This window comes from Podarcis vaucheri, assembly GCF_965113315.1.
Source record: "Podarcis vaucheri genome assembly, chromosome: 6".
Taxonomy (NCBI): Eukaryota; Metazoa; Chordata; class Lepidosauria; order Squamata; family Lacertidae; genus Podarcis; species Podarcis vaucheri.
In genome coordinates this window covers 14,460,742-14,482,134 of record NC_138764.1, presented here as the reverse complement: position 1 = coordinate 14,482,134, position 21,393 = coordinate 14,460,742, and the positions used below count along the sequence as shown (strand labels likewise).

Sequence of the window (21,393 nt, the reverse complement as noted above, 5' to 3'; positions counted from 1 at the left end):
GTTTTAATCTCACTTGTAATGTAACAAATCCTATGTATAATATGGATAGATACAAAATATAAATTATGAAATAATATGTAGTTGAAAACGTTGACAGTAGGAACCAAGGAGGGGATTGGGGGAAGTCTCAAAATTCAGAGAAATCTCTCTATATGGATATGTATTTGGTTTTGTTATAAATTGATATTTTGTAAAATCAAATAAAAACGATTTTTAAAAACCCCAAAACATTCAAATCAACCCATAGCTGTCAACTGTCCCTTATTTGGCGGGAAAGTCCCTTATCCTAGCGCCGTGTCCTGCTGCTGTCCCTTATTGATGATGTCCCTTAAATTTCCCGGGTTTCAAAGGAAGCAGCTCCTCTCCCTCCCTCCCTGCCGGCCAGGGAGGAGGGAGGCTCCAACTGTGTTGCTTGGCTGCGTTGCTCACCCAATAAGGAGTCTAAGAACGACTGGGGGGTGGAGCTTGCATGCCTTGTGCCGATCAAATCGGCTGCGTTGCCTGGGGACTCGCCTTTGCTCAGCGCTTCCCAGCGGAGAGGTGATGGTGGTTTTCCTTGCTGTATCCCCTTTGCCGGGTTGCTGCGCTGTGGGAACCACCGCTTGAGGCTTCGTTTGGCTGCTGGCTGGGCTTTCTGCCTTTGGCTCGAAGGGGCTCTGAAGTTGAACATACCTGTGCTTGGAAAATCCCTTATTTTTGAGGCTGCTGCTCCCTTATTTTCAAATCTGTAAGTTGACAGCTATGGATCAACCAGATCCTAGAAACTGAACATTCCCCCCCCCCCAGTGGGATAGCTTTGATGAAATACCATCCTGTAGTAGAAAGTTTCACGCCTGCTCAGAGGAATTAAATGTTGTGCATTTCCTGGCATTGTAGCATTGGAAGAATGAGAACGCCCCATCCCTTAGTCTGAGGACCAAGACTTGTTTGCCCTCTGTGAACTGCCAACATCATCAAAATCATTGAGTTTCTGGAGTTTGCCAAGACATCAGAGAGGCAAACCAAAATACAGCCCTTCTTGCCACCTGGTTCTGTATGCTAAAACCAAGTTTAGATAGTATCTTTCATAGTTCCTGCCATACTACTCTCCTAGCCCCCAACCAACATAGCTCTGAAGTTGGCCAACGGTTGTATCTTTGGGCAGCCTTCAGCTAAAGAATGGTGCAAGCAGAACAATTTCTGCTTGCGCAAAAAGACTTAGTACAGTGGTACCTCGGGTTACATACCCTTCAGGTTACAGGCGCTTCAGGTTACAGACTCCGCTAACCCAGAAATAGTACCTTGGATTAAGAACTTTGCTTCAGGATGAGAACAGAAATCGTGCAGCGGCAGCAGGAGGCCCCATTAGCTAAAGTGGTGCTTCAGGTTAAGAACAGATTCAGGTTAAGAACGGGCCTCCGGAACAAATTAAGTACTTAACCCGAGATACCACTGTATTATAAAAAAAGGTAAAATCAATAAAAACTATACGCTTAAAACGTCAAATTCGAAACATGGTTAATAGGTATTTTCAAGCCCGGGCTTTCCTCCTTTAGTTTGAACGTTAGTCCTGTCTAAGGTGGTCGACCATTTACTGCAAGGGGGGGGGGGTTTGCTCTGTGAGATAATCCCACTTGCAAGATTTTGACTTGCAGAGAGCAATTTTGCAAAGTGGTTCTATCTCTGAATGGAGTTTCCCAGAAAATCTGGCATGGGATTCGCTGTGCTTTATCTGTCTGTGTCTCTCAAATCCTTACAGGCAGATGGTGGAGGGGGGCTGTTTTTATCACAGTGAGTGGGCTGGTAGATCTTTCAGCCGATGGACCTGTGTGAGGAAGAATGCATCTGAAAGCTGCAGGCCTTGTGACCGCTCCTCAAGATATAATGCTTCAGGAAATGGCTTCCCTCTGAATCTAGAGCCCTTTTTTCATCACACTTACATTCTCCCTATGAAGGGACACCGGTGGCGCTGTGGTCTAAACCACTGAGCCTCTTGGGCTTGCCGGTCGGAAGGTCGGCGGTTCGAATCCCCGTGATGGAGTGAGCTCCCGTTGCTCTGTCCCAGCTCCTGCCAACCTAGCAGTTTGAAAGCACAGCGGTGCAAGTAGATAAATAGGTACCACTGCGGTGGGAAGGTAAACGGTGTTTCCGTGCGCTCTGGTTTCCGTCACGGTGTCCCGTTGCTCCAGAAGCTGTTTAGTCCTGCTGGCCACATGACCCGGAAAGCTGTGGACAAACGCCAGCTCCCTCGGCCTGAAAGCGAGATGAGCGCCGCAACCCCATAGTCCCGGTACCCGCAGCCCAGGGGGCCTTCGGATGACCACCCATTGAGTGGTAGCTGGAGGAGACATTGGCAAAAAGACGGCATGTCAGCGGCTGGGCCAGCAGGACTTGTGCTGGTCACCTCAGCTTCCTTTCTGTTCCCCCTCCCCGCCCCCAAAAATCTTAGAGCCAAGAGACAGCATAATAAAATGCTTGTTTTATTGTTTTTTAAAAAGTTTAAAAGATATTATCCCTTTCTGCAGCAGTGTGCTTAATCCCAAGCAAGCGTGTTTGGCATCAGGGCAGGCAGACGCAAGCTCCATTTGTTTCCCTGTAATCGTAAAGATGCTGCGATTTCAGTGAGATTAAATCCAAAGCTACGTGTACTCAAAAGTGTTTGTTCTTATCAGGGTTGGCAAACTTTATTTTTATTTTATTTTTGTTCCGAAATGCCAAGCAAGTGGAAGCAGTTGTAAAGCATGGAACGGCAGTGCAGCAGAAAAGAGAAATGTTAATTGTGTGCTGTTGTTGTTCAGTCGTTTAGTCGTGTCCGACACTTTGTGACCCCATGGACCAGAGCACACCAGGCACTCCTGTCTTCCACTGCCTTCCGCAGTTTGGTCAGACTCATGCTGGTAGCTTCGAGAATACTGTCCAACCATCTCGTCCTCTGTCATCCCCTTCTCCTTGGGCCCTCCATCTTTCCCAACATCAGGGTCTTTTCCAGGGAGTCTTCTCTTCTCATGAGGTGGCCAAAGTATTGGAGCCTCAGCTTCACGATCTGTCCTTCCAGTGAGCACTCAGGGCTGATTTCCTTCAGAATGGATAGGTTTGATCTTCTTGCAGTCCATGGGACTCTCAAGAGTCTCCTCCAGCACCATAATTCAAAAGCATCAATTCTTCGGCAATCAGCCTTGGTCCAGCTCTCACTTCCATATATCACTACTGGGAAAACCATAGCTTTTACTATATGGACCTTTGTTGGTAAGGTGATGTCTCTGCTTTTTAAGATGTTGTCTTGTGCGCTACTGAAGCCTTACTCACAGAGCCATCAAAAGGGACACACCCACACACCCATAAGACCATTAAGCCCAAAGTCTAAAATCAGCTGCACCCTTGAGATCGTGCATAACTTTCCTTAGACTGTGCTCACACTCCTGATTGTAGTGCACTCATCCTGCTTCCAGAGCTGGATTTTCAATACAAAACACATATGTATGTCATGCATCGTTATACGATATTCCTGTTTGATATGTTCTTTCTCAAACCAGATTAACACTGATTGGAATTATTAAGCTGTTCCGACTTGGTATCTAGCCAGGGTATGAACCCCCTAAAAAAAGGTAAATGACCCCTGTACGGTTAAGTCTAGTCAAAGGCGGCTATGGGGTTGCGATGCTCATCTCGCTTTCAGGCTGAGGGAACTGGCGTTTGTCCACAGACAGCTTTCCAGCATAACTAAACTGCTTCTGGAGCAATGGGACACCGTTATGGAAACCAGAGCGCGCAGAAACGCCGTTTACCTTCCCGCTGCCGCGATGCCTATTTATCTGCTTGCACTGGTGTGCTTTCAAACTGTTAGGTTGGCAGGAGCTGGGATGGAGCAACGGGAGCTCACCCAGTCACGGGGAATCGAACTGCCGACTTTCCAGTCAGCAAGCCCAAGAGGCTCCGTAGTTTAGACCACAGCGCCACCCGCGTCCCTAACGCAGGGTAAAGACCCTCTCAGCCCAACAAGGCCCCCTCGATGCATACAGAACAGAAGCAAATGAAGCCATGCAGATGTGAACAGTGTGTGTTGGGGGGGGAGAGATTTAGGAAGCACTGAAAATGCAACCGCTAGAAGGTGGCTTTTTGAACACATTCTCAGTAAGATGCAGGGCGTGGTACCCTATAATAACCTGGGTGCAGAGAGGAGCAGGAGAGCAGCTCAGTGTGGGAAGCAGCTGCCCAGAAGGCTGGTTCTGAAGGAAAGTTTGACTATTGCCTTGGTGTTGCCTAACTCTTCTCTCTTTTCCTTCTAGTATATTGGCAGTCTAGATGTACCCCGGCCAAACAGCAGGGTGGAGATTGTCACGGCCATGAGGCGCATCAGGGTAAGTGGTGCCGATGCTTTGATTCCAGCACGCTAATGCATGTCTGCTGTATCCGAACAAGATTCGTGTGAACAAGAGAGAGATATCTTAATTCTAGATGGTCGGGAGAGGTAACGCGGGAATTCTGCGATTCTTATTAAGCCCCTTGTAAGTGGGTAAACACGCTCCCTTCCTCAACGGCAGTGGCTCATGCTCTGTTTCTGCTGATAGTACCGTATTTTGCGCTCTATAAGACGCACCAGACCACAAGACGCACCTAGTTTTTGGAGGAGGAAAACAAGAAAAAAAATATTCTGAATCTCAGAAGCCAGAACAGCAAGAGGGATCGCTGCGCAGTGAAAGCAGCAATCCCTCTTGCTGTTCTGGCTTCTGGGATAGCTGCGCAGCCTGCATTCGCTCCATAAGATGCACACACATTTCCCCTTACTTTTTAGGAGGGAAAAAGTGAGTCTTATAGAGCAAAAAATACGGTAATTTTAGCAACATGAATTCTTATAGCACTACCGGTGCACCTAGTTCTTTAGGAAGTAATAATAACAGGAGGAGGAAGGGTTCCTGCCCCAGAAAGCTTGCAGTGTAAAATTCAACCCAGGAAGGCAGCTGCAGAAGAAAGATTGTGGGTTCAGTTCAGTTGTATCCTCACCTGAGTGCTAACCATTTCTGGCCTGAGGGCTGGAAACAATTACTTTGCCTGCCCTGCCTCTCCCTCTCCCCCCTCACTGAATGTTTCTGGATTCTGTATTAGCTGATAACATGCAATACGGTGGATTTCATCGGTAAACTCATTCTAGAAACTTTGAATACAGTGGTACCTTGGTTGTCAAACTTAACCTGTTCAAAAACCAAGGCGTGGCTTCCGATTGGCTGCAGGATTGGCCAATCAGAAGCTGCAGAAGCCACGACAGACATTTGGCTTCCGAAAAACATTGCAAACTGGAAGACTTACTTCCAGGTTTGCAGTGTTCGGGAGTCGATTTGTTCAGGAGTCAAGCCAATCGACAATCAAGGTACCACTGTAGTAAGGTAGATCAAAAAGATGGATAGAAAATCTTCCGTAGAAGAACATCTCCAACCAGCATCTGACCTGTCATGAGAAATTCCCCCGTATATTGAAATACCCAAAGTTGATTATTTGAAGAAGTTTTATTTCAAATTTGTGGTCAGCAGAGTTGAGAGTGCATTGTTGGCTATGATACATATATGGTGGAATTGTTTAAACATCAAACAATTTTGGGAAACAATATATAACGAAATGAAAAAAATGTTCAGATACTCATTTAGGAAAACATCAGAAGGTTTTCTATTGGGAATAGTACCAGGAAGCCTAAATGAAGAAGACAATACCTTATATTTATATGCAACTGTAGCTGCAAGGCTATTGATTGCGAAAAATTGGAAAAGTGCTATTGTACCGACAAAAATAGAGTGGCTTGCCAAATTATTGGAGTACTACAATATATCCAAAACAATGGGAGAAATTGGAAAGATCTCAAAAGAGAAGATAGACAGGGACTGGAAGGTGTTTAAAAGATACTTGCAAAACCATATCGAAAAACCAGAACTCCTATTAGAATAAACAAGTTCCGTTTCAAATACTGAAATACTAAATAAGATGGATAACAATGTGTAATAGAAAAAGAAGTATGAAATTAGGTTAAAGGTGAGTGAATGAAAGTAATAGAAGTGGGAAGAAATTGCAACTGGTAGATTGGAAGTCTAACACAAAGGTGGGGTGAGGGGTGGTAGATGGTGATGGAAAAAAATTAAAAAGAGAGAGAGAGTGCATTGTTGGCTATCCAAGACCATTCCTGTTACTGAATTTGTCTCTTTTCAGTTATGCTTAAACAATGTGTGTGTTTGAGCGGATTCCTTGCATACAGATAATAAAGAACGTATTTCGCTCATCCACACTTGCTTTTTCTGATTTGTTATCCTGCTCTCAAACATTGCTTCATCCTATACAGACGGTAGTTCGCCATCACCTTAGTTACGATGTGCCTTATTTGGGAAGGCAAAAAAACATGGTGGACGAGAACCTCCCGTGACAGCAGATAGTTCTTTGTAGGACATTCTGCAGCGTGCAAGAGCCTGTTGAATTTGCCCCAGGAGGACCAGCGCTTCTTCGCTGCTCTCCGTTTCTGAACAGCGATGAGCACAAGAACAGGAAATTCCTTGCCGCTGACCTGGGCAGACTCGTCCCAGAGGTCTCCAACCTCTGTTCCCTCGCCCAGCCGTGTGCTAATGAAGGGAGGGAAAGCAGAGTAATGGGAATTCCTCACATTCCAGCCTTAATCTGCCGCTCTGGATTCCATCTCAAGCTTAGCAGACAAGGAGGGAGGGAGCTGCCTGCCAGACGTCTTGGGGGGGGGCAGCCTAGCTTTTCCGGGAATCGCAAGGCCAACATGACCCAGGCAAAGGTGTGGTGGAGCAGCAGTTGCCTTGTGTTGAAGCCGAAGAACGAGAGAAACCCTGGCGAGGTGTACAATTTCCAAGCACTTAGCTAAGAAGCGTTTAAAATGCAGAATAGGACCTGGTTTTTTTTGGGGGGGGGAGTGTGTCAGAGCCCTAGGTCAGTATAGCTGCTTCGGATTTTTTCGCTTTGCGTAATAGGTAAAGGGACCCCTGACCATTAGGTCCAGTCATGGCTGACTCTGGGGTTGCGGCGCTCATCTCGCTTTACTGGCTGAGGAGCCGGCGTTTGTCCGCAGACAGCTTCCGGGTCATGTGGCCAGCATGACTAAGCCCCTTCTGGCGAACCAGAGCAGCGCACGGAAACACCGTTTACCTTCCCGCTGGATTGGTACCTATTTATCTACTTGCATTTTGACGTGCTTTCGAACTGCTAGGTGGGCAGGAGCAGGGACCTAACAACGGGAGCTCACCCCATTGTGGGGATTCAAACCACCGACCTTCTGATTGGCAAGCCCTAGGCTCCGTGGTTTAACCTGCAGCGCCACCCGCGTCCCTTGCCTAATAGATGTGCTTATGTTAGGACCGGTTGATGCTGCCATGATTGGTGGTAATTTTTTTAGTGTTTTATCAACTGACCCTTATTATGGTCAGCGGGGTGGGGTGGGGGTGTAAGTGACGCTAGCATTTTCATGGATTTTTGAGACTTACTCTTTAAAGAGGGGTTGGATTCATGAGAGAGACAACCTCAATTTCAAAAAGGAGTGAGAACCATTTATAAACTATAATGGACGCTCGGGTTGCGAACGTGATCCGTGCGCGATGCACGTTCGCAACCCACAGCAGTGCTTCTGCACTCGCACGGGTTGCAATTCGGCACTTCTGGGCATGCGCAAAGCGTGATTTAGTGCTACTGCGCACGCATGACCACCGAAACCCGGAAGTAACCCGTTCCGGTAATTCCGGGTTTCAGCAGGTGTGTAACCCGAAAAAACGCAACTTGAAGCGGCTGTAACCCGAGGTATGACTATTTATAAAAAGACAGTATAAAGATTTGGACTCATTGGCAGGTTTTGACTAAACTGTCGCAGCTATATAAGAGGTAAAAACCAACAGGGTATAGAATTTGTTTAATAAATCAATAAGGAAATACGGGGGAAGCCTAATAATAATAATAATAATAATAATAATAATAATAATAATAATAATAAATATTATTAATAATAATAATACAGTGGTACCTCGGGTTACATACGCTTCAGGTTGCATACACTTGAGGTTACAGACTCCGTTAACCCAGAAATAGTACCTTGGGTTAAGAACTTTGCTTCAGGATGACAACAGAAATCACACGGTGGTGGCAGCAGGAGGCCCCATTAGCTAAAGTGATGCTTCAAGTTAAGAACAGTTCCAGGTTAAGAACGGACCTCCGGAACGAATTAAGTACTTAACCCGAGGTACCACTGTAATAATAATAATAAAAGAGGAGCCCTTCGTGGCTGTGGCGCAAGAGTTTGTTCCGCCATTGGCTGCCTGCAGTCCAGGGCCATTCAGGAGAGCCTTCTTTGCGGAGAGATCTCCAGAAGAAAACCCGGGTTCTGGTGGCACATCTTTCCCCTGGGAGGGGGGGTCAAGTGATGGTTGGAGACCTTCCCAGTTTTCTCCTTCCATGGATTTGCTCTCCGATATGCCACCGACCCCCCCCCCCTTCCTGGCCGCTTCTTGTTTCTCTCTCCTCCCATGGTAAAGAATTGCAGCCCCCTTCGGAGGAGTGTGGTAGCCTCTGGCTTTTGTCAGGAATGCCTGGAATGGCTGTTGCATGTGGTCATTTTTCACCTTAGGCCTTTCCTAATCTGCAGGCAAGAGGCTGGATAGAATGTGCTGAGTTTTAATATATTTTCCGGACCGACTAGAGTTTAATTTGCGGAAACCCACCCCCCATGTTCTATCAAAACAGTGTCGGGAAATCCAGTTCGCTTACGCCAATGCGACTTTTAGTCTAGCTTCTCAATTTTTATTTTTGTTTTGTAAATTTAAAGTTTAACGTGTAATTCTTGGTCATTATCGCAAACCGTCCAATTCAGTTCGTCCAATCCTACACAACTACAAATTTCAGATTAGAATGCTTAAAAAAAGAAAGAAAGAACCGGACCCGCCTCAAAGAGTTAAATGCGACAGCAACATGCAAGTGTGTGCAAACGGGAATAACTGTATAAATATCTGTCTTCCCATAAGGAGAAGCGCACTTGGCCCAGGGTTCCTGATTGTATGGAGGGAGCCCCTTGTGTGTTTTCACTAGCACTGTACGGTGATTTTAAAGACGCACTTGGTGTGTGCGGCCAGATGGCACGTCCAAGGCATTATTCCCAGCAGCACATCATCATCATCATCGTCATCATCATCATCATCATAATTTATTATTTGTACCCCGCTCCTCTGGCTGTGTTTCCCCAGCCCCTCTGGGCGGCTTCCAACAAAGATTAAAAATACAGTGGTACCTCAGGTTACATACGCCTCAGGTTACAGACTCCACTAACCCAGAAATAGTACCTCGGGTTAAGAACTTTGCTTCAGGATGAGAACAGAAATTGTGCTCCGGCAGCGGGAGGCCCCATTAGCTAAAGTGGTGCTTCAGGTTAAGAACAGTTTCAGGTTAAGAACGGACCTCCAGAACGAATTAAGTTCTTAACCCGAGGTACCACTGTACATTAAAATGTCACACATTAAAACCTTCCCTAAACAGTGCTGCCTTCAGATGTCTTCTAAATGTCAGATAGTTGTTTATTTCCTTGACATCTGATGGGAGGGTGTTCCACAGGGTGGGCACCACTAGCAAAAAGGCCCTCTGTCTGGTTCCCTGTAGCTTTGCTTCTCGCAGTGAGGGAACCGCCAGAAGGCCCTCGGAGCTGGACCTCAGTGTCCAGGCAGAACGATGGGGACGGAGACGCTTCTTCAAGTATACTGGGCCGAGGCCATCTAAGGCTTTAAAGGTCAGTACCAACACTTTGAATTGTGCTCGGAAACATACTGGGAGCCAATGTAGGTCTTTTAGGACAGGTGTCATATGGTCTCAGCAGCCGCTCCCAGTCACCAGTCCAGCTGCTGAATTCTGGATTAGTTGTAGTTTCCGGGTCACCTTCAAAGGTAGCCCCATGTACAGCACATTACAGTAGTCCAAGCGGGAAATAACCAGATCATGCACCACTCTGGCAAGACAATCTGCAGGCAGGTAGGGTCTCAGCCAGCGTACCAGGTGGAACTGGTAAGCAGCTGCCCTGGACACAGAATTAACCTGCGCCTCCATGGACAGCTGTGAGTCCAAAATGACTCCCAGGCTGCGCACCTGGTCTTTCAGGGACACAGTTACCCCATTCAGGACCAGGGAGTCCTCCACACCAGCCTGCCCCCTGTCCCCCAAGAACAGTACTTCTGTCTTGTCAGGATTCAACCTCAATCCATTAGCCGCCATCCATCCTCCAACCGCCTCCAGGCACTCACACAAGACCTTCACTGCCTTCACTGGTTCCTGCCCTCTCCTCATGCTCCCAGTGAACTTTTCCCTTTTCTTTCTTTGAGGGCGCATGTGATCTAGAACTGATGAGGGACCTTCTCCTTGGGAAATATGGAAAGATGGCGAGCTGTTTGTCACCCTACCCCCGCCCCAAATACTCCTGACGGGAACAAATGCCCTAATGCTTGGCCAGCCTCTCTACAGTGGTGCCTCGCAAGACGAAATTAATTCGTTCCACAAGTTTTTTCTTCTTGCGAGTTTTTCGTCTTGCGATGCACGGTTTCCCATAGGAATGCATTGAAAATCAATTAATGCGTTCCTAGGGAAACCGACTTCAGACCAGGTCCGGGGACAGTCTGTCCCCGGACCTCCTCTGAAGGCTGGGGGGGGGGGGACAAGGGCTTTTCTTCCCACCCCAGCATTTTAAAAAACCCTGGGACAGCGGAGGACTTCTCCGCTGTCCGGGGCGATCTTAAAATGCTGGCGGGCGGCATTTTAAAATCGCCCCGGACAGCGGAGGACTTCTCCGCTGTCGGGGCGATTTAAAAGCCCCTGGGAAGGCAGGCAGGGGGGACAAAGACTTTTGCCCCCCGCCAGCCTTCAGAAGAGGTCCTGGACCTCTTCTGAAGGCTGGCGGGGGCGAAAGTCTTTGCTCCCCCCGCCTGCCTTCAAAAGCTGTCCAGCCCAGGCTTCCCGGACCTATCCGCCAGCAGCGGCAGCGCTGCCGCTGCTGGCGGAGACTTGCCGGCATGCAGAAGCCTGCGCGCAGCGCGCCCAGGCTTCGCGGATCTCTCCGCCAGCAGCGGCAGCGCTGCCGCTGCTGGCGGAGACTTGCCGGCATGCCGAAGCCTGCGCGCAGCGCGCCCAGGCTTCGCGGATCTGTCCGCCAGCAGCGGCAGCGCTGCCGCTGCTGGCGGAGACTTGCCGGCATGCCGAAGCCTGCGCGCAGCGCGCCCAGGCTTCGCGGATCTCTCCGCCAACAGCGGCAGCGCTGCCGCTGCTGGCGGAGACTTGCCGGCATGCCGAAGCCTGCGCGCAGCGCGCCCAGGCTTCGCGGATCTCTCCGCCAGCAGCGGCAGCGCTGCCGCTGCTGGCGGAGACTTGCCGGCATGCCGAAGCCTGCGCGCAGCGCGCCCAGGCTTTGCGGATCTCTCCGCCAACAGCGGCAGCGCTGCCGCTGCTGGCGGAGACTTGCTGGCATCTCGAAGCCTGCGCGCAGCGCGCCCAGGCTTCGCGGATCTCTCCGTTGGCAGCGGCAGCGCTGCCGCTGCTGGCGGAGACTTGCCGGCATGCCGAAGCCTGCGCGCAGCGCGCCCAGGCTTCGCGGATCTCTCCGCCAACAGCGGCAGCGCTGCCGCTGCTGGCGGAGACTTGCCGGCATGCCGAAGCCTGCGCGCAGCGCGCCCAGGCTTCGCGGATCTCTCCGCCAACAGCGGCAGAGCTGCCGCTGCTGGCGGAGACTTGCCGGCATGCCGAAGCCTGCACGCAGCGCGCCCAGGCTTCGCGGATCTCTCCGCCAGCAGCGGCAGCGCTGCCGCTGCTGGCGGAGACTTGCCGGCATGCCGAAGCCTGCGCGCAGCGCGCCCAGGCTTCGCGGATCTCTCCGCCAGCAGCGGCAGCGCTGCCGCTGCTGGCGGAGACTTGCCGGCATGTCGAAGCCTGCGCGCAGCGCGCCCAGGCTTCGCGGATCTCTCCGTTGGCAGCGGCAGCGCTGCCGCTGCTGGCGGAGACTCTCCTGCCTTCAAAAGCCGTCCGGGATAGCAGGAAGCGCTTCCCTCCTATCCCGGACTGCTTTTAAAATGCTGGCACTGGGGAGCAAAGCCTTTCGGCCCCCGCCAGCCTTCCTGGACCTCTTCTGAAGGCCGGAGGGGGGGGGGAAGGCTTTGCTCCCCACCGCTAGCATTTAAAAGAGGTCCCCGGAGATTTCCCTATGGGCTTTCGTCTTGCGAAGCAAGCCCATAGGGAAATTCGTTTTGCGAAGCGCCTCCAAAACGGAAAACCCTTTCATCTAGCGGGTTTTCCGTCTTGCGAGGCGTTCGTCTTGCGGGGTACCACTGTACTTTGCTCTCCCAGGCGGGTAAGGCTGGCAAAGATCCGACCATGGGCCTAAAGTGATGGAGTAATCGGCTACCCACGTTTCTCACGAGGGAAAAAGAAATCAGAAATAGGCTGAGGAAATCTGCAGTGCCTTGCATTTTGATGGCCTTTTTAAGCCGCACAAACCTAGGTTAGGTACGAAACCCTGTGGGCATCTTGGCTGTTCTCCACAAGCCACCGTCTATAATAGATGCATTCTCTGTGGAGAGATTCACATGGTTTCACATCCCAAAAGTGTTCAGTAAAGAGGCTGGAAGATTACCCACTCACTCGGTGAAAACTGATCTTGGGGAAAGGTCTCGAGGAATGGCATAGTTTATTCCTGAGCGGCCCGTTTTATCTTTTGTCTGTCCTATCCCAAGGGACGCGGGTGGCACTGTGGGTTAAACCACAGAGCCTAGGACTTGCCGATCAGAAGGTCGGCGGTTCGAATCCCCGCAACGGGGTGAGTTCCCCTTGCTCGGTCCCTGCTTCTGCCCACCTAGCAGTTCGAAAGCACATCAAAGTGCAAGTAGATAAATAGGTACCACTCCGGCGGGAAGGTAAACAGTGTTTCCGTGCGCTGCTCTGGTTCGTGCCTGGCGTGCTCTGGTCCATGGGGTCACGAAGAGCCGGACACGACTAAACAAGCAAACAACAACAGCAATAAAAGGTATTATGCTACTGTGGATTATTTCTGCCCCCCTTATGGGTCAGCATGGCTCCCTTTGCTCATTGCTCCCACTTTGTGGCTCTTAGATGTTCTGAGAACTTGACTTAGGGCCCCTGTCTTCCCCCACAGCCTGATTTTGGACGGCAAAAGGGTAGAGTTTCTGCTTTTTTAAAATAGCCTCTGTGGAAAATAAAGGAGATGCTAAAGACAAAGGTCAGTTTGGAGAGGTTGGGGGACTCCCATCCACTCCCCCTGGCCCAAATTTTATATGAATATTATATAACCGCCCTGAATGTGTGTATGGGTTTGTTTTGCTTGTGTAAACTATTGAGAGGTAGAAGCAGTGTGCATTAAACTGATGAATTCTGTCACATGTGACCTTTTGAAAACAGGATCTTCCTGATTCTATGATCTGATGTTGGCACCAGGCCTATGTCCTTCTGTGACATTGTTGACAAGGAAATCCAGCTTTCTATCACATTGCCATTCCCTGTTCCTGCCCCGAAATGATCAGTATATGCCCCTCTCTTGGCAGTTTGCAAATGCAGAATTCCTGGAGCAAGTCTGACCCATGGAACGATTGTCTGGATAAATAAGGGTCATGGAGATGACATGAAGCAGTTTCCCATGGCGCAAGACCCTTTACACTCGGACAAGTCTTTGTAAATGTGCTTCTCAGCAGCCCAATGGTCACTTAAGGCCAGTATCTGGCTTGAGGACATGGCGGTGGCTAACCAAGCCAGAAAACAGAACTGCCGACCCAGGATTTAACCAGGAGGCATTGACATTTTTATTAAAGATGAGATACAACGTTTAAGAGTTTGCCTTGTGGTTTGGATGGTTTTTACAAATGGTACAGATCTGTAACTAATAAAGAAAATGAAGATCTACTTGAGCATTTGGGTGAGCCCGTGAGAATGAAATGCAATGCAAAATAAACCTGAGATAAAACAAAAGCTATGCAGTTTGCGAAGCTGGCATTACAAATATAAGAAGCAAGCAGCCAACTCAACCACGTCCACCGTTGATTAAATAATTTGCTCTACTTGGTCCAAAGTGCAGAAATGCAGTGGGGAGAATAATTCTCAGTCTGTACTGCTGTCTGGCTTTTCATACTTCTGTTCTGGTTAAAGAAAGAGCTGTCATGGTTGGACGATGCTTCCATCACCAATGGAGGCGCTACCTCCAGCTATTGCAATGGCCCTTACGTTTCCTGATAGGAATGTCTCGCCCCTGACTTCATACTGTGTGTCTGGACCTTCCCAACACCTGGGTATCTTGACTGATTCACACGTCCTTCCTTGGCACCATCTTCTGTCATGGTTCTGACAGCGTGAAATAATCTGCGTCTCATCTGCAGTATTGCTGTTCCTTAAGAACTGATATTGTTGTTGTTTAGTCGTTTAGTCGTGTCCGACTCTTCGTGACCCCCTGGACCAGAGCACGCCAGGCACTCCTGTCTTCCACTGCCTCCCGCAGTTTGGTCAAACTCATGCTGGTAGCTTCGAAAACACTGTCCAACCATCTTGTCCTCTGTTGTCCCCTTCTCCTTGGGCCCTCCATCTTTCCCAAAATCAGGGTCTTTTCCAGGGAGTCGTCTCTTCTCATGAGGTAGCCAAAGTATTGGAGCCTCAGCTTCAGGATCTGTCCTTCCAGTGAGCACTCTGATTTCATTAAGAATGGAGAGGTTTGATCTTCTTGTAGTCCATGGGACTCTCAAGAGTCTCCTTCAGCACCATAATTCAAAAGCATCAATTCTTCGGCAATCAGCCTTCTTTATGGACTGATGTACACCAAGGAAAAAAGGTTTCCTATTGCTAAGCAAGGACCCTCTCCTCATCAGTGACGGAGCCTACTCAGGGCTCAACCACACTAACCTTCACTCTGCACAGCTCTGGGCAAAGGGCAAGGGCTTTCTAGGTCTGTGTTTGAGTCCTTCCTTCCTTCCTTTTTGCCCCAGTGCTCTCCCTTTAAAATACTGCTCTTTACTGCGGAATTGGAACAAATTGCAATCTGCGGACAACTCAAATTGCTCCAATTCAGTGGTAAATGTCAGGTTTTCCTGAAGAAAGCACTGGGGCAAAAAAACAACAACTAGTGTTAAAACATGGACTGGAGAAGCATGAGGCTGTGGCTAGAAAGGCTGTGTGGATGAGCCCTTAGTCTTCAGCAGGTCTTTCTCAGCAGCTGTGAATCATGTGCGAAAACAATCCTTGCTTTATTCTCCTGTATAAAACAGTTATTTTAAAGCTGCTTGTGCAATAATTTTCCATCAAAGGCTCGGATTTCACTCTTGACCTGAAGGTGCATAGAGGCTCCGTCACACAATCTGAGATCTTCATGCAGAGAACATACTGAAGTCTTAAAATCTTTCAGGGGTCACCTCTGACTCCCCCTTATCGTACCTCCGGAGGTTGTCTCAGGATCCTGAATGAAACAACAGTGGTACCTCGTTTTACTAACTTAATCCGTTTCGGAAGTCCGTTCTTAAACCAAAGCCATTCTTAAACTGAGGCGCGCTTACCCTAATGAGGCCTCCCGCCACCGGTGCCCTCCCAATGTTCGGCTTCCGTTCTTAGACCGAGGTAAAGTTCTCAAACCAAGACACTATTTCCGGTTTTGCGGAGTTTGCAAACCAAATCGTTCTTAAACCGGACTGTTCTTAAACCGAGGTACCACTGTATTTGTTGGTTTTAGGACGAAAGTAACGCTGCCTTGTCAGTCTTGTCCTGCCGTAGTTCATTCAGACGTCAAAGAGATAAACAACTATATGACATTTAGAAGACATCTGAAGGCAGCCCTGTTTAGGGAAATTTTTAACGACTAATGTTTTAATGTATTTTTAACCTTCTGTTGGAAGCCGCCCAGAGTGGGTAGGGAAACCCAGCCAGATGGGCGGGGTAGAAATAATAAATTATTATTATTATTATTATTATTATTATTATTATTATTATTATTATTATTATTATTATTATTATTTCCATGGAGCTGGCTTCAGGAATTCTGCGGAGGGCTGTACTTCATGCCAAATGTGCTCCTGAGGCTCGTGCTTCATGTTAGTGCTGAGATAGTGAGTTTGACCAATCATCCATTTGTACTTCTCTGTTTTGTACAAGTCAGAAGTGGCTCAGAAGCTAGGAAAGGGTATGTTCTATTATATGTGGTGGACCTGTAAAAGGGAAAAAGAGTAATGGGAAATAATTCACTGTAAACTGAAAAAAAATGTTTAAAAGCACTCCCCCCAAAAAACAAACAAACCCAGAGTTCTGTTGGGCATAATTCAGACTGAAATTCCCAGGTGTCAAAAAAGGTTATTTATGTATGCCATTACTGCAGCCCGTGTTTCATTAGCCCAAAAATGGAAAAAGAGTGAGGTCCCAACTAAAGAAGAATGGCAAATTAAACTGATGGAATATGCGCAGCTTGCGGACCTAGTTATAGAATAAGAGAACAAGAAAAACATATGTTTAAAGAAGATTGGAAAACGTTTGTTGAATACATGGAGGAAAATTGTGTATATTTGAAAACATGGGTAGCATTAAGATAAATCCAGCAGTGTAAATAAGTTTTGATGGATGTAATAATGGAATACTGAATGGTTTAGTTTATGTAAAATATTTAGCGATTTATATTGTGCAAAATGAACTATGGAAAGAGAGGAAGGGAAGTCGTTGATATTTTAAGGTTGTTTAAGTGAATATTAGGGACGTGGATGGCGCTGTGGGTTAAACCACAGAGCCTAGGACTTCCCGATCAGAAGGTCGGCGGTTTGAATCCCCGCGACGGGGTGAGCTCCCATTGCTCGGTCCCTGCTCCTGCCCACCTAGCAGTTCGAAAGCACGTCAAAGTGTAAGTAGATAAATAGGTACCACTCTGGCGGGAAGGTAAACGGCGTTTCCGTGCGCTGCTCTGGTGCGCCAGAAGCAGCTTAGTCCTGCTGGCCACATGACCCAGAAGCTGTATGCCAGCTCCCTCGGCCAATAAAGCGAGATGAGCGCCGCAACCCCAGAGTCGTTCGCGACTGGACCTAATGGTCAGGGGTCCCTTTACCGTTAAGTGAATATTCTAAAATGTAAAACAGAAAGAAAAGGTCCTTGCTGGGGTATCCCCTACAAGCACATTGCATCTTCCGCTGACGCTCCCCTTTTCTGTGGCCCACCTGTCTGGCCCCCTTATGAGGTTGCTTGCGCATACCAGGGTCCACACAAAGTGCCCCTAGGAAACATGGTAGCTGTGACATGGGGGCTGCCTTGCGCATGAAATAAGCCTCTGGGGGGGTGGCAGACTGAGGGGTGGATTCGTGTGCCTCACAAATAGCTTGGAGACGCTGCTGAGGGGGCCTTCCTTCCCGTTGTGCTTTTTCTCCCCACAGTACGAGTTCAAAGCCAAAAGTATAAAGAAGAAGAAGGTCACTCTCATGGTGTCCGTGGATGGCGTGAAGGTGCTGCTGAAGAAAAAGAAGAAGAAGAAGGTGAGTCCCGATTTCTCGGGCTGCAATAAGCTCTGGGCCCCCGTCTGTGCAATTCCTCCCTTAGGCTGGATGGAAGGAGATTTCTGTGCACGAAAGCGTTGACTTTCATGAGGCGTCCACTGTCCTATCCGGCTCCGTGAGGTAAATGAGAGCCGACTCTTCCCCCCCCCCCATATTTGCTCGGGACACTTTTCTGCCCAGCAGGACGCAACCTGGATGGCAAGGTTTCGTTTTGACTCTGCCGGACAGGCCCTTACCAGAATTGGTCAAATCAAATGTTACAGAGGGGCATGGCCCAGTCTTACAGGCAGCAGTGGCAGTGATGGGGGACGGGGACGGACGGATGGACAGACAAAACAGAGGACACTTCTTTCTCTCCTTAGTGGACCCTGTCCCTGCTGCTGTTGCCATAAGAAGAATGAGCAGTGAGCCAGCGTTTTCAAATGCACAGCAGCATTTCTTATTGCGTTGAGGGGGAAATGAAGGAGAGAATGGATCTTGTGGGAAGTACAAAAAGGTGCTTTGAAATGCAGTCTTCTTGTGCAGGGCGAGGGGAGACCAAGGGGAGAAAGAAGCTTCCTTCTCCTCTTTGCTCTCCTTCCACCCCACTGCCACTGCTTCCGGGTGCACAAAAAAGGGACGTGGGTGGCGCTGTGGGTTAAACCACAGAGCCTAGGACTTGCTGATCAGAAGGTCGGCGGTTCGAATCCCCACGACGGGGTGAGCTCCCGTTACTCGGTCCCTGCTCCTGCCAACCTAGCAGTTCAAAAGCACATCAAAGTGCAAGTAGATAAATAGGTACCGCTCTGGCGGGAAGGGAAACGGCGTTTCCATGCGCTGCTCTGGTTCGCCAGAAGCGGCTCCATCATGCTGGCCACATGACCCGGAAGCTGTACGCCGGCTCCCTCGGCCAATAAAGCGAGAAGAGCGCCGCAACCCCAGAGTTGGTCACAACTGGACCTAATGGTCAGGGGTCCCTTTACCTTTACCTTTACAGCTTACAGGCCTTGTTTGGCTGTGTGCTCCTCTTACCTGAGTAGAACCTAAGCCTTGCCCATCAGCTGGCTAGCGCGGTCCAGTATATCTGAAGGAGCGTCTCCATCCCCATCGTTCTACCCGGACACTGAGGTCCAGCACTGAGGGCCTTCTGGCGGTTCCCTCACTGCGAGAAGTCAAGTTACAGGGAACCAGGCAGAGGGCCTTCTCGGTAGTGGCGCCCGCCCTGTGGAACACCCTCCCACCAGATGTCAAAGAGAACAACAACTACCAGGCTTTTAGAAGACATCTGAAGGCAGCCCTGTTTCGGGAAGCTTTTAATGTTTGATGTATTATAGTATTTTAATATTCTTTTGGAAGCCGCCCAGAGTGGCTGGGGAAGCCCAGCCAGATGGGCGGGGTATAAATAATAAATTATTATTATTATTATTATTATTATTATTATTATTATTATTATTATTATTATTATTATATCCTGCTGCATTGGCTGCAGTTGCCTCTTCCTTCCTGGCAAAAGGCACCTGCAGCCAATGCAGAGTCAAATCTCATCCCGCCCGCCTGCCCTGCGGGTTGCAGGTGACATCAGCTGATGCCAGGTCACCTGAAGGATTGTGGGTGCACAAAACCTTCCTTGTGAGCTTTGCATTAACTCTGCCACTCAGTCAGGCGTCTGTCTTGCTTATACGCAGCTCTCTTTTGCAGAAGAAAGAGTGGGACTGGGATGAAAGCAAACTGCTGGTGATGCACGACCCGATCTACAGGTGAGATCTCGAGAGCAAGGAAGGTGTGTCGGCTCGTAGCACACTTAACTTGATCGGTCGGTGTCTGGTCAAAGGAAATCTACAGTTGGACCTCTGGCCGCTGCCGGCAGTTTAATGAAAGGGGAAGCAGAGCCTTGTCTCAGGAAGAAGGGAACCTCGCACTGCGGACGAGAAACAAGGGGAGGATGGGCTTGATCGCTTTAAAAGCAAAAAAAACCACACCCCACATAAAATGGAAAAGGACATGGTCTTGCTTGTCACTGTTCACAAAAGCCAGTTGATGCCCCCTGAAGGTTGTCAGCAGGTGGACTTTCTGGGTGAGGGATCCCCTCGCCTCTCTGAGCGTTCCCACATGAAGCCTGATGTCCTTCATTAGTGCCTCATGTCCTGTATGTAGAGGGACACGGGTGGCGCTGTGGTCTACACTACTGAGCCCCTTGGGCTTGCTGATCGGAAGGTCGGTGGTTTGAATTCCCGCAATGGAGTGAGCTCCCATTTCTCTGTCCCAGCTCCTGCCAACCTAGCAGTTTGAAAGCACGCCGGTGCAAGTAGATAAAAAGGTACCACTGTGGCGGGAAGGTAAACAGGATTTCTGTGCGCTCTGGTTTCCGTCATGGTGTTCCGTTGTGCCAGAAGCATTTTAGTCCTGCTGGCCACATGACCCAGAAAGCTGCCTGTGGACAAACGCCGGCTCCCTCGGCTTGAAAGCAAGATGAGTGTCGCAAGCCCATTGTTGCCTTTGACTGGACTTAACCATCCAGGAGTCCTTTACTTTTACCTTTTTATCTTTATGCAGGTAAAGGTAAAGGGACCCCTGACCGTTAGGTCCAGTTGTGGCTGACTCTGGGGTTGCGGTGCTCATCTTGCTTTATTGGCCGAGGGAGCCGGTCATGTGGCCAGCATGACTAAGCCGCTTCTGGAGAACCAGAGTAGCGCACGGAAACACTGTTTACCTTCCCACTGGAGCGGTGCCTATTTATCTACTTGCACTTTGACGTGCTTTCGAACTGCTAGGTTGGCAGGAGCTGGGACCGAGCAACGGGAGCTCACCCCGTCACGGGGATTCAAACTGCCAACCTTCTGATTAGCAAGTCCTATGCTCTGTGGTTTAACCCACAGCGCCACCTGCGTCCCTTCTTTATGCAGAGCCCATCCCAAATAACCATTCCAAGACAGGTGTTCCCTACTTGCCCTGATTTCCTCTTGTGCCCAGTTGGGAAGCTCTTATTGGACTCCCACCCACGGCAACCAGTATGGCCAGTGCCCAGGTGTGATGGGACTTATGAGTCCCACCACAGCTGGAGGGCCAGAGGCTCCCATCCCAGCCAAAGAGCATGGGAGCCTCTTTTGCGCATCTTGGGCAGCTGTACAATTATTGTGCCGTTCTTGCAGGATATTCTACGTGTCCCACGATTCCCAGGACCTGAAGATCTTCAGCTATATTGCCAGGGATGGCTCCAGCAATGTCTTCCGCTGCAACGTCTTCAAGTCGAAGAAGAAGGTGAGCTCCAAGCTGGTCTGGTCTGGCCTTAGGGTGGGGGCCTCTGAGTATCTCTCTTTGCGGGGCAGGATCCTGGTGTAAATGTGGAGATAGCACCTCTGGCAGAGCTTGCAGCTGGAGACACAGTGTGGAACCCGAGACCTACTTAGATGGGGATTGTGAACAGGTTACAAGGAAGGCAATTTTCTCCACCAGATTGAAGCTAGTATGAGAAAAGACCACCTCTGGTGCCAAAGGTTTTTTTCCCTTCCTCTACTCTTTCTTTCTGTTTTTACATGCTATGGTAGACTGAAACATCTGGAGGGGCCACCTCTGGACTTAAGAATTGGCTTCCCATGGAGATGCAAAGAGGTGGAGGGAATGTTCTTTCATATGGGTGGGGGACTTGTAAAAGGGTAGAAGAGTATTTGGAAATTATCCATAATGAATTGGGGAAAGAATTAAAAGTACTTTCCCCAAAAAAACAGGGGAAATTATCCCTTTCTGTTGGGGATAATTCAGACTGAAATTCCCAGGTGTCAAAAAAGGTTATTTCTATATGTCACTACTGCGGCCGGTGTTTTGTTAGCCCCAAAATGGAAAGCGAGTGAGGTCCCAACCAAAGAAGAATGGGAACTTAAGTTGACAGAATATGTGCAGCTTGCAGACTTAACCTATA

At 49.0% G+C, this 21,393-nt stretch overlaps 1 protein-coding gene and 1 long non-coding RNA gene across 4 annotated transcripts in view; one reads left to right on the top strand and one right to left on the bottom strand.

Moving 5' to 3' along the window:
• The window catches only part of LOC309533918, a 69,805-nt gene that overhangs the window by 16,343 nt on the left and 32,069 nt on the right, over nucleotides 1–21,393 (bottom strand). The gene's annotated exons all lie outside the window — the stretch shown is intronic.
• LOC309533839 (carboxyl-terminal PDZ ligand of neuronal nitric oxide synthase protein-like) overlaps nucleotides 1–21,393 on the top strand; it is a 72,463-nt gene that overhangs the window by 24,337 nt on the left and 26,733 nt on the right. For 2 of the 3 annotated variants that reach the window (XM_082225474.1, XM_082225476.1), the window contains exons 2-5: nucleotides 4,266–4,337; nucleotides 17,379–17,477; nucleotides 19,176–19,234; nucleotides 20,627–20,735. In XM_082225474.1, coding sequence (XP_082081600.1) covers nucleotides 4,266–4,337; nucleotides 17,379–17,477; nucleotides 19,176–19,234; nucleotides 20,627–20,735 — 339 coding nt within the window. Of the gene's footprint in view, nucleotides 1–4,265; nucleotides 4,338–17,378; nucleotides 17,478–19,162; nucleotides 19,235–20,626; nucleotides 20,736–21,393 lie in introns of those variants that run through there. The other variant, XM_082225475.1, reaches the window with a different exon arrangement.